The following is a 15,100-nucleotide window of genomic DNA, read 5'->3' as shown; positions in this document are numbered from 1 at the left end:
CCTATCATTGCTCTCTATTTCTCCGTGCCAATTTTGTTTGTAACATGCTATAAGTCTGTCTTTAAATTCCGATACAAAGCCGCTCTCGTGACCTACTCCTTGGCTCATCCAAACAAGACTGAATCCATGTTCCGTTAGTGTTTTATTAATGTGGAATACCCAGTTCTGCTTGCCCTTCTCCTCTTGCAGTAGCAGCATCTCGTATGCTTGTCTACACAATCGTGATATTGGCAGTCTTGTTATTTTGAGCCAATATTTTATGCATTTTACAATTGATCTAATATGCAATGGGTACCTGCCGGTTTCGCCATTCATTATAGTGTTTGATGAGTGTAATGGGACACCAAAAAAGCGCTTCGTTGCAAATGTATGTACCTTTTCCATTTGGTTATTTGTCATGAGTCCCCATATTTCCGCTCCATAGCTCAAGGCTGGTTCAATTTGTGTGTCGAAAAGTTTCCAAAAAAGCTGTGCGTCAGTCGAAGGCAGTCTCTTGAGTGATTTTATAATTTGGATTACACCTTTTTCCCCTTTTCTATTTGCTTCATCCCACGCAGACGTCAAACTCAATTTTGTTGTGAATAACATTCCCAAATATTTATATGTTTTGGTTACTTTTATTTCCCTATCACCATAGCACCATTTTTACTAGTCGAAAGATGACTTCCATTGCGGTCTTATCGAGATTTACTGTTAGTTGTAGTCTGTTTCTTGCTTATGGGCATTTAATTGATTTTGTAACCCTATGGGTGTGTCAGACAAGAGAACAACATCATCTGCAAATAGCATTCAGAACAATTCTGTTGCGCCAGGTATCATTTGTGGTGGTGGTGTGTCCATCGAGTTCGATGATGACCATCGTTGTCATCCAGCTGGGGGATGAGGGGAGGGTGGTGGTGGGGTGGGGGGGAGGATGCTCATGAATCTATCTGTGAATGCGCAGATGGCTGAATAGTCCGATCTGCGCACGAAATGTTCGCTGACAGTTGGGGCAGACAAAGACAGGCATACCATTGTCAGGGAGCTTGTTTGCCCGTGACTTTCTGGCCTTCCTCTTCCGAACAGCTGCAGCAGTCCTGTTGGCCTCGCACAACTTGACGCCTTTGTGCACAGCAGCGCGCCATTTGTCACGGTCCACTGCAGATTCCTCCCAGGAGTCAGGGTTGATATCAAACGCTTTCAGAGAGACTTTCAGAGTATCTCTGAAGCGCTTCTTCTGACCTCCGTGTGATCTCTTCCCTTGTTGCAGCTCGCCATAGAAGAGCCTTTTGGGCAGCCGATGGTCCGGCATGCGCGCCACGTGTCCAGCCCAGCGAAGCTGGGACTTCATCAGGATGGTGAAGATGCTGGGAAGGGTGGCTTTTGCGAGCACCTCTGTGTCTGGGGTCCTGTCTTGCCACTTGATGTTCAGTAGCTTCCTGAGGCATGTTGTGTGGAAGTGGTTCAGCTTCTTGGCATGTCGTTGGTACACTGTCCAAGTTTCGCAGGCGTACAGTAGTGTGGGGAGAACTACTGCTCTGTAGACCTTTAGCTTGGTCTCAAGACTAATGCCTCTTCTGTTCCAGACATTTGCATTGAGTCTACCAAAAGTTGCGCTTGCTCTTGCAATCCTGACGTTCACTTCATCGTCGATTGTCACATTTCGTGACAGTGTGCTGCCAAGGTATGTGAACTGCTCCACCGCACTGAGTCTCTGACCGTTGACTGTGATGTTGGGCTCAACGTACGGTTTCCCTGGGGCTGGCTGATGGAGAACTTCAGTTTTCCTCGTGCTGATGGTAAGGCCGAAGTTCCTGCTGGCAGTGGCAAACTTGTCGACGCTGAATTGCATGTCAGCTTCAGATCCAGCGTTGAGGGCACAATCATCAGCAAACAAAAAGTCTCTGATGATGTCTGTCATGACCTTCGTTTTTGCTTGAAGCCTTCTGAGGTTAAACAGCTTGCCATCTGTTCGGTACTTTAGGCCGATTCCATCATCGCCATCTCTGAAGGCATCAGTAAGCATTGCAGAGAACATGAGGCTGAACAGCGTTGGAGCCAGGACGCAGCCTTGCTTGATGCCATTTGTGACAGCAAAAGGAGCAGATGTTTCGCCATTGTCCTGGACTCGAGCCTGCATGCCTTCATGGAATTGGCTGACCAAGGAAATAAATTTCCGAGGGCATCCGTACTTGGCCATGATCTTCCACAGTCCCTCTCTACTCACGGTGTCGAAGGCCTTAGTGAGGTCGACATAGGTGGAGAACAGATCAGCATTTTGCTCCTGACATTTCTCTTGCAGCTGCCTTGCAGCAAACACCATGTCGGTGGTTCCGCGCTCTTTCCGGAATCCACATTGGCTCTCAGGCAAATGACCTTGGTCAAGGTGTGCTGTGAGGCGGTTTAGTAGGATCCTGGCAAGTATCTTGCCTGCGATGGAGAGCAAGGAAATGCCCCGATGGTTATCACAGGCTTGCCGGTTCCCCTTCCGCTTGTACAAGTGAATGATAGATGCATCTTTGAAATCCTGGGGGATCGTCTCTTCTTTCCACATGAGTGAGTACAGCTGATGGAGCTTCTCAGTCAGCACAGTGCCTCCATCCTTGTAGACCTCTGCTGGTATGGAGTCTGAGCCAGGTGCTTTGCCACTGGATAGCAGACGGATTGCTTTCTGGGTCTCAAGAGGTGTTGGCGGATCGTCCAGTGCTTCGTTGATGGGGACTTGTGGGAGACGGTCTATGGCTTCATCATTTATGAAGGAAGGGCGATTTAAGACACTGTTGAAGTGCTCAGCCCATCGTTCGAGAATTTTCTCCTTCTCGGTGATCAAGGTATTCCCATCTGCACTGAGGAGGGGGGATGATCCTGAGGATGTGGGGCCGTAGACTTCTTTTAAGGCATCATAGAACCTCTTCATATCGTGCCTGTCAGCATATCCCTGGATCTCATCAGCTTTGTCACTCAGCCACTTGTCCTGCATCCGGCGTAACTTTTGCTGAACAGTCCTGCGGATGGCATTGTACCCATCCTTTTTTGATGTGGACTTTGGGTTGCTCAGGTATCATTTGTATTCCACTGATGTCTACCCTTCTTTGCCGGATAACTCCACTGCCAATTCATTGATGAAAAAGGAAAACAGCTGTGGGCTTAACCCCTCTAGCACACTGAGAAAAGTCTGAATGAGTACCTTTGTCACGAACACATACAAGTACAGAATCATAGATACTTTTCACAGCCATGTGAAACTTCCCATGTACCCCGCTCTTACTCTACAGGATGTTTCTGTTGAGAGAGAGAGAGACACTTTGACACTTTGACTCTTTACTGTCATTAGCTTAACAGCCCATGTGACAGGGGGGTACAGGGGAAGTTACAGTGTCGTTTTATCCAATCATTTGAAAAAGTAAAACAAAACAAAACAAAAACAAAAACTAACGTACCTAATGTTACAAAGGTTATATCAATAAACAACAGCCAACAAATTGCACACAAAAAATAACAACAACATCATCATCATCAGATTGACCATCCAAATACTAATTCTATCTGCTTCTATTTTGACCCTCAAAGAAATCATTTTGGAAACCATTAATGTTTGTATATATTTTGAATTAATGGGCATTTTGATCATTTATTTTCTTTTTCCGTGTATCTTCTGCCTCTGAGACGTATTTTGAGAGGATAATATTTTCGTCATTTGATGTTAAGACACTGACCAGGTCTTTCCTCTTTGTTGCAGCTGTTTTAAAGAGTGTACAGTTTTCCCGAACCTCCTCGTATCCTTTGCAACTGAACATGAAATGTATCTCATCTTCTTTACTTTTGCCACACATTGGACAAGGAGATGTTAATCCACCTGTCTCAAACCATCTATTGAGAGAGAGAGAGAGAGAGAGAGAGAGAGCGTTCACCCATATATGCACTGAATTATGACGACAGCAGTAGCGAGCCCACACATAGCGGGCCCCAACACACGTCGCGCACTGCTGCTCAACTCTGAAGGCGGACGGTTGCAAGAAGCGGAGAACACATAACACATTGATCATTCCACAACACATCTTAGATCAAGCAGAAAACATATTATCAGTCACAACTGTATAATTACAATTGCTTATTTTTGGATCTTTTCGAGAGAGATTAACGAGCCGGGGGAGTATCGGCACGGGGGAGTATCGACTCGGGGGAGTATCGGCACGGGGGAGTATCGGGCTGACCCCCCCCCCCCACACACACACACACACACACACATACATACACACACTACACTACACACACACACACACACACACACACACACACACACACTACATTACACTACACACACACACACACACACACACACTACACACACATACACGTACACAACACACACACACACACACACACACACACACACACATGCTTACAACAAACACAGTATACATGAACAAGGTATGAGTGCAGGCGGCTGTTATTAGGGTAGACTGAACTGCTGGAAGGACCAAAGTGAAATCAATGCGAGGGATGGATGGTGGGTGGTGGTGGGGAGGTGAGGGGAAGAGGGGGACGGGGGGACGGGGGGGAGGGGGCGGGGCAGGGGGCAGGGGGGACGGGTGGGGGCGGGCTGGTGGGGGTAGAGGGGAGGGGGAGGGGGGGGGTCATTGGAATGGTTCTGACTGACTGCACACGGCCTGACGTGCGTGTGAGATAGGCGGCAACCACCCTACCCACCACCCACCCACCCACCCACCCATCACCACTACCACCGACCCCCCTCCCCACCACACACACCACCCGCCCTCTGCCCACTGTAGCCTCTCCACAGTGGTTGGTTGTCTGTTGTATGCGGGGGGCAAGATCCAAGACGCCCCCTCCGATATTTCCACCCGGGTATTTTGTATTACTCTTTTTTTTCTTCTTCTTCTTTTTTTTTTTTCCCCCTTTTTTTTCTCATTCAATTTCTGTTCCCAATGCACAAATCTCAATATAACTAAACAGTAACGAATACAATGCAATACATGAACTTAATGTGTAACAGGAAAAGGTGTAACAAGACAAAGACGTGTACAAAAGAAGAACGTAGGGCATACATGGTGCATATATTCTGCACTTTTTTTTTTTTTTTTTTTTTTTTGTCACAAACAAAAAAATAAACAGATAAAATGGAAAAAAAAGAGAAAAAAAAAGGATAAACTAGAGACACTTTCTTGGTAGGAAATTTCTTCATATGAGTGTCTATACTACTTTTTTTTTTTCGTCATCTAAATAGGCAATGTAATACACTCGAGATAAGAATGTGTATCAGCACAAGACAAAGGACATTACAGGCAGAGCTAGCATGAAAAATATCAAACAATAAATAACTCAGTGACAGAATAAAGTAACATTGTGGAAACAGAAGATCAGTTTCTTTTGAACTTGTATTTCTCCTTTTTGTCACAACAGATTTCTCTGTCTATGTGAAATTCGGGCTGAGTCTCCCCGGAGAGAGAGCGTCGCTACACTGAGAGCGCCCCCCCCCCCCCCCCTTTTTTTTTGGGGGGGGGGGGGGGGAGTGAGGGAGGAGGTGTATTTTTTTCCTGCTTGCAGTTTTTTTGCTTTTTTGTTTGTTTGTTTTTTTTCCTGTCGAAATGGATTTTTTTTTTTTTTTTACAGAATTTTGACAGGACAACCCTTTTGTTGCCGTGGGTTCTTTTACGTGTGCTAAGTGCATACTGCACACAGGATCTCGGTTTATCGTCTCATCCGAATGACTAGCGTCCGGACCACCGAGGGCTATGTTGAGTGTGACAGTGCTGAAACCGTAGGATTGCATAAAGAAGAACAAGGTAAGTGGTGTGTGTGTGTGTGTGTGTGTGTGTGTGGGTGTGGATGTGAGTGTGGGCGTGTGGGTGTACGTGTAGGTGTAGATGTTGGTGTCTTCATTTATGTATGCATATATGTATGTATGTATGTATCATTATGTCCATTTATGTCCAAAATACACACACGCCCGTGCACACACACACACACACACACGCAAGCATGCACGCAGCAGAGAGAAACACAGAAAGGGAGACGCAGAGAGAAAAGCGGTGGTGGGAGTGGGAAGGGGTCCGACGAAGACTAAACGAAAAACTCACTTTGATAATGCCAGCCTCTGCCTTAAAGGACACCCCATTTCCACACTCCCAACGCCTACCCCCAACCTAAAACATAAAGGAATTCAAAATTTTGATTTAAAAAAAAAAAAAAATAAATAAAATAAAATAAAACGCCGGGGGTAATTCTAAACATGGGTGGAGTGAGGGGGGGGTGACTAAATCTGCCACGACACCTCACGCTCTGGGACGACAAGCAGCAGCAGACCGATGCAGGTTACCATAGTGACATCCAAACACAACAGCCCTCACCTCCTCCCCTCTCTCATTGTGATTCCCCCCCCCCCCCCCACACACACACACACCCCTCCCCCCCCAACCCTGTTGTGCTTTTTCTCGTCAGTTGACTTCACCTCACCACATTGAGAACAGTCTCTTCATTCTGCGTGTGTGTTGACGGACACCTGTTTGGTTGTGACAGCTTTGGACGGTTTGATTCATATCTACAGTAAATACCTGTTGTGCTGGTGACGTCTCTATACCTGTTAAACCTCAGGTACGTTGTGTGTGTGTGTGTGTGTGTGTGTGTGTGTCTGTCTGTCTGTTTGTCTGTCTGTGCGCGCGCGCGTGCGAGCGATATACGTTCATTCCCGCCAGTTGTAGCTGCTTTGGATAACAGGTACAGTGTACGTTTGTGGAGAAAGAAAGAAACATAGAGACAGACAAACAAACAAAAAACAGAGAGATACGGAGACTCTGTATGTATATGTTTTGTGTGTGCATGCGTGCGTGCGTGCGTGCGCACGTGTGTGTGTAGTAGTAGCTGTTGTTGTTGCTATTGTTGTTGTCGTCTGGCTCAACGCTCAGTTAATATCAGAGGTTGACACTCGCTTGCAACTGGGCCAACAGCAAAATGAGATCTGCATGTTTGTTGCCGTGGGTTATTTTACGTGCGCTAAGTGCATGCTGCACACAGGACCTCGGTTTATCGACTCATCTGAATGACTAGCGTCCAGACCACCACTCACGGTCTAGTGGAGGGGAAGAAAATATCGGCGGCTGAGCCGTGATTCGAACCAGCGCGCTCAGATTCTCTTGCTTCCTAGGTGGACGCGTTACCTCTAGGCCAACACTCCACGACATGACTACATGACAGCCTCGAAGAAAGCACGGGCATCTTCGGCGTTCTGAAACTGCTTTCCCTTCGACTGCCTCTTGACGCGAAGGGACAAAAACCAGTCAGTTTCCCTTCGACTGCCTCTTGACGCGAAGGGACAAAAACCAGTCAGTTTCCCTTCGACTGCCTCTTGACGGGAAGGGACAGAAACCAGTCAGTTTCCCTTCCACTGCCTCTTGACAGGAAGGGACAGAAACCAGTCAGTTTCCCTTCGACTGCCTCTTGACGCGAAGGGACAGAAACCAGTCAGTTTCCCTTCGACTGCCTCTTGACGCGAAGGGACAAAAACCAGTCAGTTTCCCTTCGACTGCCTCTTGACGCGAAGGGACAGAAACCAGTCAGTTTCCCTTCGACTGCCTCTTGACAGGAAGGGACAGAAACCAGTCAGTTTCCCTTCCACTGCCTCTTGACAGGAAGGGACAGAAACCAGTCAGTTTCCCTTCCACTGCCTCTTGACAGGAAGGGACAGAAACCAGTCAGTTTCCCTTCGAGACTGCCTCTTGACAGGAAGGGACAGAAACCAGTCAGTTTCCCTTCGACTGCCTCTTGACAGGAAGGGACAGAAACCAGTCAGTTTCCCTTCCACTGCCTCTTGACAGGAAGGGACAGAAACCAGTCAGTTTCCCTTCGACTGCCTCTTGACAGGAAGGGACAGAAACCAGTCAGTTTCCCTTCGAGACTGCCTCTTGACAGGAAGGGACAGAAACCAGTCAGTTTCCCTTCGACTGCCTCTTGACAGGAAGGGACAGAAACCAGTCAGTTTCCCTTCGAGACTGCCTCTTGACAGGAAGGGACAGAAACCAGTCAGTTTCCCTTCGACTGCCTCTTGACAGGAAGGGACAGAAACCAGTCAGTTTCCCTTCGAGACTGCCTCTTGACAGGAAGGGACAGAAACCAGTCAGTTTCCATTCGACTGCCTCTTGACAGGAAGGGACAGAAACCAGTCAGTTTCCCTTCGAGACTGCCTCTTGACAGGAAGGGACAGAAACCAGTCAGTTTCCCTTCGACTGCCTCTTGACAGGAAGGGACAGAAACCAGTCAGTTTCCCTTCGACTGCCTCTTGACAGGAAGGGACAGAAACCAGTCAGTTTCCATTCGACTGCCTCTTGACAGGAAGGGACAGAAACCAGTCACAGGGGGCCAAGTCAGGGGAATAATTACGGTGGGTGATTGACCAGCTGAACATTACTGTCGGCTAGAAAATCCAGAGTTGCAGCTGCTGTGTGGGCGCTGGCAGTGTCATGATGGAGAAACAGACCACGGACTACCCGTTCGGGGACGCCGTCTGCACCATGTCTGGAAGACTTCAGGCAGAACAGTGGTTTACAGACCAGTCAGCCGTCACCGTCTTTCTGTCCTCAAGCAGTGTGTGGTGGCAACGTGGCCGGGTTTTGCAAAGAAACATGCTACCATTTGTTTGGAAGCACTTTCTCTTTCTTTTGAATTTCACAGGTGGGTTCTCGACGCAATAGCCGAATGGTTAAAGCATTGGACTTTCAGTCTGAGGGTCCTGGGTTCGAATCTCGGTAACGGCGCCTGGTGGGTAAATAGTGGAGATTTTTCCGATCTCCCAGGTCAACATCTGTGCAGAACTGCCAGTGCCTGAACCCCCTTCGTGTGTATACGCACGCAGAAGATCAAATACGCACGTTAAAGATCCTGTAATCCATGCCAGCGTCCGGTGGGTTATGGAAACAAGAACATTCCCAGCATGCACACCCTCGAAAATGGAGTATGGCTACCTACATGGCGGGGTACATAAACAAAACGGTCATACACGTAAAATGTTAAATGTTGCATGTTTGTCTGAGTGTGTATGTGGGCGTGCCTGAAATATGATTGAATGACACAAGAAACGAATGATGAACGCCCAATGGCAGCCGTCAGTCGGCTCTACCCAGGTAGGCAGCCTGTTGTGTAAATGACCCCGTGTTTGTAAAGCGTTAGAGCTTGGTCTGCGACCGGGGATAGGCGCTATACAAGTATCCATATCAATCAGTCAGTCATCTGGGTAGACCCACACCGCTGACTGTTGCTTCGTCACGGGGTCCTATGATAAGGTATGCTGTCATCAAGCCACGCACGCTAGTATACTGTTTCTAATTGAACGACGAACAGGCCTTCACATGCCTCAAACGTCTGATTCCAGTTCAAGTTCAAGAATGATCTCAAAAATAGTGTGTTGAACTTTGGAAGCACTCTTGAAAAGATTTTTTTTCCCTATCAGAATTCGCAGTACATCATAGCTCAAAAATCCCTTCCCGAAAGGTCAGCACTGCTGGCAGAAGATCCGTCGCCGGACATTTTGTCACATGGAATGAAAATCTGTGGTGCTCGCATAACAGCCGATCATATACCAACTTGCGATATGTTAAAGTCTCAAATCCCTGAACTGAAATCGTCTTCAGTGTTGACGTTCAGCAGTCCATTGCTGATGTATTTCAACTCCTTGTTAAATAGTCCAGATGGTTCGCTGTTATAGTTGTTAGTTTTCCATTAGAAATATGTTATATTGTTATGGGTTTGTTTGTTTTTTTGTTTGTTTGTTTTGTTTGTTTTTTTCAACAAAACTTAAATCAATCATTTTTTATTATGTAACACACACGAAATTGACAGTTGAGACAGAAGTTGCCTCCTCCGCTGTCCTGATGGCCTCAGTCGAACACGAATATCACACATACATACATTCATACATACATACGTACATACATGCAGTAGTGCTTTCGCTTAGGATCTTTACATGTGTGATGCAAGAGTCTCTGTGTGTGTGTGTGTGTGTGTGTGTGTGTGTGTGTGTGTGTGTGTGTGTCAAATCGAAGTCCTCTATTTCTAGAGTTCGACCGTCCTCTGAGTGTGTGTGTGTGTGTGTGAGAGAGAGAGAGAGAGAGAGAGAGAGAGAGAGAGAGAGAGACAGAGACAGAGACAGAGAGACAGAGAGAGAAATAAAATGATAATAATATTAATAGAAAGAATCTAGTTTTGTTGGTGGTTGTGATGCTGCTGCTGTTGCTGTTGTTGTTTATGCTTTTCGTCCATTTGTGCCTGTAGCCAGCGATAGTCTGCATGTGACAATGTGACGGCTCACTAACTAACATGACAAAAGCAAAGTCGCCTAGCAGATTATTACGTCCATATTCCATAATTATGAGTTTCGTGAATGCCCGGAATTTTCAGATCTTCGTAATGACGGGCGCAATAGCCGAATGGTTAAAGCGTTGGACTTTCAGTCTGAGTGTCCCGGGTTCGAATCACAGTAACGGCTCCTGCTGGGTAAGGGGTGGAGATTTTTACGATCTCCAAGGTCAACATATGTGTAGACCTGCTAGTGTCTGAACCCCCTTCGTATGTATACGCAAGCAGAAGATCAAATACGCACGTTAAAGATCCTGTAATCCATGTCAGCGTTCAGTGGGTTATGGAAACAAGAACATACCCAGCATGCACACCCCCGAAAACAGAGTATGGCTGCCTACATGGCGGGTTAAAAACTGTCATGCACATAAAAGCCCACTTGCGCATGTATGAGTGAACGTGGGAGTTGCAGCCCAGGAACGTAGAAGAAGAAGAAGATCGAAATGAGTCGATTCCCAAGAAATTATTTGTTATCAGGTTCTAGATTTTTTCCCCAGTCTGTTGAAAGCAGGGAAGAAGAGTGTGTTTGGAAGTGAGAAACTTCATGGAAATGGGAAAGATTGCAAGATTATACTGATCATTGATCTATACATATCTGGGTTTTATTATTATTATTATTGTGTTGTTTTCACCAATTTCATGTGTTTAAATTGCTGTTTATGTATAAGTTATAAGCTGAACCACTTCCACACCACCAGCCTCAGAAAACTGACTTCTCGGCATAAAGTGGCAAGAGAAGATCCCTGACACAGAGGTGCTCACTCGTGCAAACTTGCCCAGCATCTACACCATCTTGATGCAGGCCCAGCTGCGCTGGGCAGGCCATGTAGTTCGCATGCCAGACCACCGGCTCCCCAAGAAACTGCGGTACGGCGAACTCCAACATGGCAAGCGCTCCCATGGAGGCCAAAAGAAGCGCTTCAAAGACACTCTGAAAGCTTCTCTGAAGGCCTTCAACATCAGCCACGACACATGGGAGCTGAATGCAATGGACTGACCAAAGTGGCGTTCAGCTGTCCACAAAGGCGCCAAATCCTGTGAGGCCAACAGAATCGCTGCAGCAGAGCAACGCAGACAGGCCAGGAAAAGCAGGGCCAGCAAGTCCCCGACAGCCGCCACCATCCCTTGTCCACACTGCGTCAGAAACTTCCGGGCGCGAATTGGCCTGACCAGTCATCTGCGCACCCACAGAGCCCAACCCACCCACCCCCAGGATGACTAGATGGTCCTCGTCGATCCCGACGGACGAACCACACATGTATAAGTTTTGGTCCAACTTCATCATAAATCATCCTCCATGCCCATGCAGGGGGTCAAAGGATTCATCGTTGTCTCGCTGAAATCTTTTTGGTCTGCTCTGAAAGCACATCTTTTCCAACAGCAGTAACAGCAGTTTATTTGTTGTTGTTGTTTTTGTTTGTTCGTTTTGCTTTTTTTCCTGTGTGTGATTTGGTTTTGGGTGCATGTTTTGTTGTGGAGAGGCTGTTTGCCGTGTGTGTGTGTGTGTGTGTGTGTGTGTGTGTGTGTGTGTGTGTGTGTGGCGGGGTGCTGGTGAGCGTCCGTGCGTTTGTGTGTGTGTGTGTGTGTGTTGCAGGGATGCGTTTTCTTGGGAGGGCGTCATGGTTGGGTGGGTGGGTGGTTTCCAATGTTCAGTTGCGTGAGCGTTTTGTGGTACGTGCTTCCGTGTGTGTGTGCGGGCGGGCAGGGTGGAGGGGGGGGAGGGAGGAGGAAGGGGAGGGGGGTGGAGGGAGGGGGGAGGGAAGTGGGGGAGGGGGAAGGGGGGGGGGGCTTGCGGATGGTGAGGAGTATTGATGGAGGAGGGCAGGGAGTGAGGATCGAAATGTAAAGCGCTTTGAGCAGTATTGCTGGAGAAACGTGCTATATAAATGTCCATGATGATGATGATGATGATGATGAATATTATTATTATTGTTATTGTTGTTGTTGATTGTTGTGTTTTCCGTGTGTGTGTGTGTGTGTGTGTGTGTGTGTGTGTGTGTGTAGGGGGTTGGGGGTGGTTCGGTGGGGGGGTGGGGGGGGGGCAATTATGCTTAGGCCTGTAGGTATTTTTCCAAAGGAGGGGGAGTGTGGGATATGGGGGATGTGGGGGGTGGGGGGATTGGGGGTGGTGAAGAAGTTGTGTTACGGCTTTTGATTAGTATGAATGAATGAAAGTTGTTCTTCTGTGATGCCTCTTATCTTTTTTGTGAACTATGGAAGTGCTGCTTTTTGGTTTAATTCTTGTCTTACTCTGGTGATACTTGATTTTTAAATGAACTATGATCTTTGTAGTTGCATACTTTGTGAAGAGAGAAAGAGAGAGAGGAAGAGAGAGTGTGTATGTGTGCGTGTGTGTGCGCGTGGTGTGTGTGTGTGGGTGGGTGGGTCGGGGGGGGGGGGGGGGAAAGATGTGCAATGCGGCTTGGCTGACTGAAATGGAGAGGCACGTAAATTTCAGTAATCTGTATATTTGTATATAGCTATTTCCATTTGGTGCCATTTAATTTATCTTTTTATTTTCTATTCGTTTTATTTGTCTTTTGTTTTCTTCTTATGTTGGACATGTGCTGCTGCCAAAATGAAAATCTCTGTACCAAAGTATAGACAATAAAGTTTGTGTATTGTATTGTATTGTATTGTATTGTATTGTATTGTGTGCCAGGATGGACTGTGACCGCCTGGCGAAAGAGACGAAAGAGGAATGTGCCAGACAGCTGGCTAAGGAGACTGACCCCGTCAAAAGATTCCGGCTCCGTGCCCTCATGCGAGGCCTTGACAAAATCAGGGCGATCGGAAAGTCTGTCTGTCTGTCTGTCTGTCTGTCTGTCCGTCCGTATGTCCTTTTGTCCGTCCGTCAGACAGTCTGTCTGTCTGTCTGTCCGTCTATCCTTCTGTCCATCCGTGAGACTGTCTGTCTGTCCGTTTTGTCTGTCTGTCTGTCGCGGCAGCACGTTTGAATGGTGCTGAAGGTCACGTTGTTGTTGTTGTTTGTGGGGGTGGTTGTGTGTGTGTGTGTGTGTGTTGTTGTTGTTGTTGTTTGTGTGGGCGGGTTTTTTGTTTGCTTGTTGTTTTTGTGTGTGTGTGTGTTTCTTTTGTTTTGATGTGTGTGTGGGTGTGTGTGTGTGTGTGTGTGTGTGTTGTGTGTTGTTGTTGTGTGTGTGTCTGTATGTGTGTTGTTGTCGTTGTTGTGTGCGTGTGTGTGTGTGTGTGTGTTGTTGTTGTTGTTGTTGTTGTTGTGTGTGTGTGTGTGTGTGTATGTGTGTTGTTGTTGTTGATGATGTTGTTGTTGTGTGTGTGTGTGTGTCTGTGTGTGTGTGCGTTGCTGTTGTTGTTGCTGTTGTGTGTGTGTGTGTGTGTGTGTGCCTTGGCTTGTGTTTATGTGTTGTGTAATAATGGTACTTGTGTGAGTGCGAATCCATGTGTATACACGTATGCACCTTTACGTATGTTATCATGTGATAATTGTTCTTTTCTAATGTTATTATTTCTAATTGAATATTGTCGTCCGTTTCTAAACCTTTTCTCTCTCTCTCTCTCTCTTTTTTTTCTTGTGTGTGTGTGTGTGTGTGTGTGTGTGTGTGTGTGTGTGTGTGTGTGTTATGTTTCGCTAACTAAGCAGAATTGTAAAAAAAAAGAAAAAAAAAAAAAAAAAAAAGAAAAGAAAAAAAAAAGAAAATCGATGAATAAATAAATGAAAATATAAATGATAATTAAAAGATGATGATGATGATAATAATAATAATAATGATAATGATGATAATAATTTTTTTTTTTAATTCTATAAAAAAAAAAATTTAAAAATTTAAAAAAGTCTTGAGTTGTGCCCCATTTCTTTCCCCATGAAAGATTCAGCCAACTACTACTAATCCGCCCCGATCAGCCTTCTATCATCATATCCTCCTACCCACAGGTCCTTCAAGATAATGGACGATGACGGAAACCGAGGTCTCTCGATGGAGGAGTTCGTACACGGGTGTGAGGACTGGGGCATTACTATGCCGAGAGCCGAGATTGAGCAAGTGTTTCATACGTTCAACAAAGATCAAAACCCAGGCGAAGCAGTGCTGCTCAACTTCAATGAGTTCCTCGATGCAGTTCGAGTGAGTCCTCGATCGGTTGCTGGATGCTGGATGACAGTCTTGTGTCTTGTGTGTGTGTGTGTGTGTGTGTGTGTGTGTGTAGAATTTTGCCATGTTATCTATTATACTACAAAAAAAAAAAAAAAAAAAAAAATTAATCTGATACCACTGCAACCAATAATAAGAATTATTTCACCGTATATCCGCTTAGACACACAGGATACATGAACACGGTAATAATAATAATAATAATAATAATATTTATATAGCGCTGGATCTTGTGCAGAGACAAATCAAAGCGCTTTCGCACCAGTCATTCACACGCATGCATAACTCTAAAACTGTAGAAACTAAAGACAAGGAAGGGCAGGCAAGGGAGGCTATTTTGGGAAGAGGTGGGTTTTAAGGCCAGACTTGAAAGAGCTGAGTGTGGAGACTTGACGAAGCGAAAGAGGAAGTTCATTCCAATCGCAAGGTCCAGAAACAGAGAAAGAACGGCGGCCAACAGTCGAGTGTTTGAATCTGGGTATGCGTAAACAGAGTGGATCCGAAGCCGATCGTAGTGAGCGAGATGGAGTGTATACGGTATGGGGTGAAATAATTGTTATTATTGCCCCCGGTAGGATCAGTCAGGATAGAATAGAATAGAATAGTCTTTATTACCAAGTGTTCCG

The 15,100-nt window shown here is 46.3% G+C and overlaps 1 protein-coding gene across 1 annotated transcript in view; it reads left to right on the top strand.

Annotated features, from left to right (window-relative positions):
• The first annotated feature begins 6,456 nt into the window (after positions 1-6,456).
• LOC143294798 (crustacean calcium-binding protein 23-like) overlaps positions 6,457-15,100 on the top strand; it is a 19,939-nt gene continuing 11,295 nt past the window's right edge. Inside the window, exons 1-3 of the mRNA XM_076606284.1 lie at positions 6,457-6,594; positions 13,010-13,144; positions 14,258-14,447. Of these exons, the coding sequence (XP_076462399.1) occupies positions 13,011-13,144; positions 14,258-14,447 (324 nt within the window). The 5' untranslated portion in view covers positions 6,457-6,594; position 13,010. The remainder of the gene's footprint in view (positions 6,595-13,009; positions 13,145-14,257; positions 14,448-15,100) is intronic.

Source organism: Babylonia areolata, chromosome 20 (genome assembly GCF_041734735.1).
Source record: "Babylonia areolata isolate BAREFJ2019XMU chromosome 20, ASM4173473v1, whole genome shotgun sequence".
NCBI lineage: Eukaryota > Metazoa > Mollusca > Gastropoda > Neogastropoda > Buccinidae > Babylonia > Babylonia areolata.
Note: the sequence above shows the minus strand (reverse complement) of the source record. Positions and strands in the feature narration are given on the sequence as shown.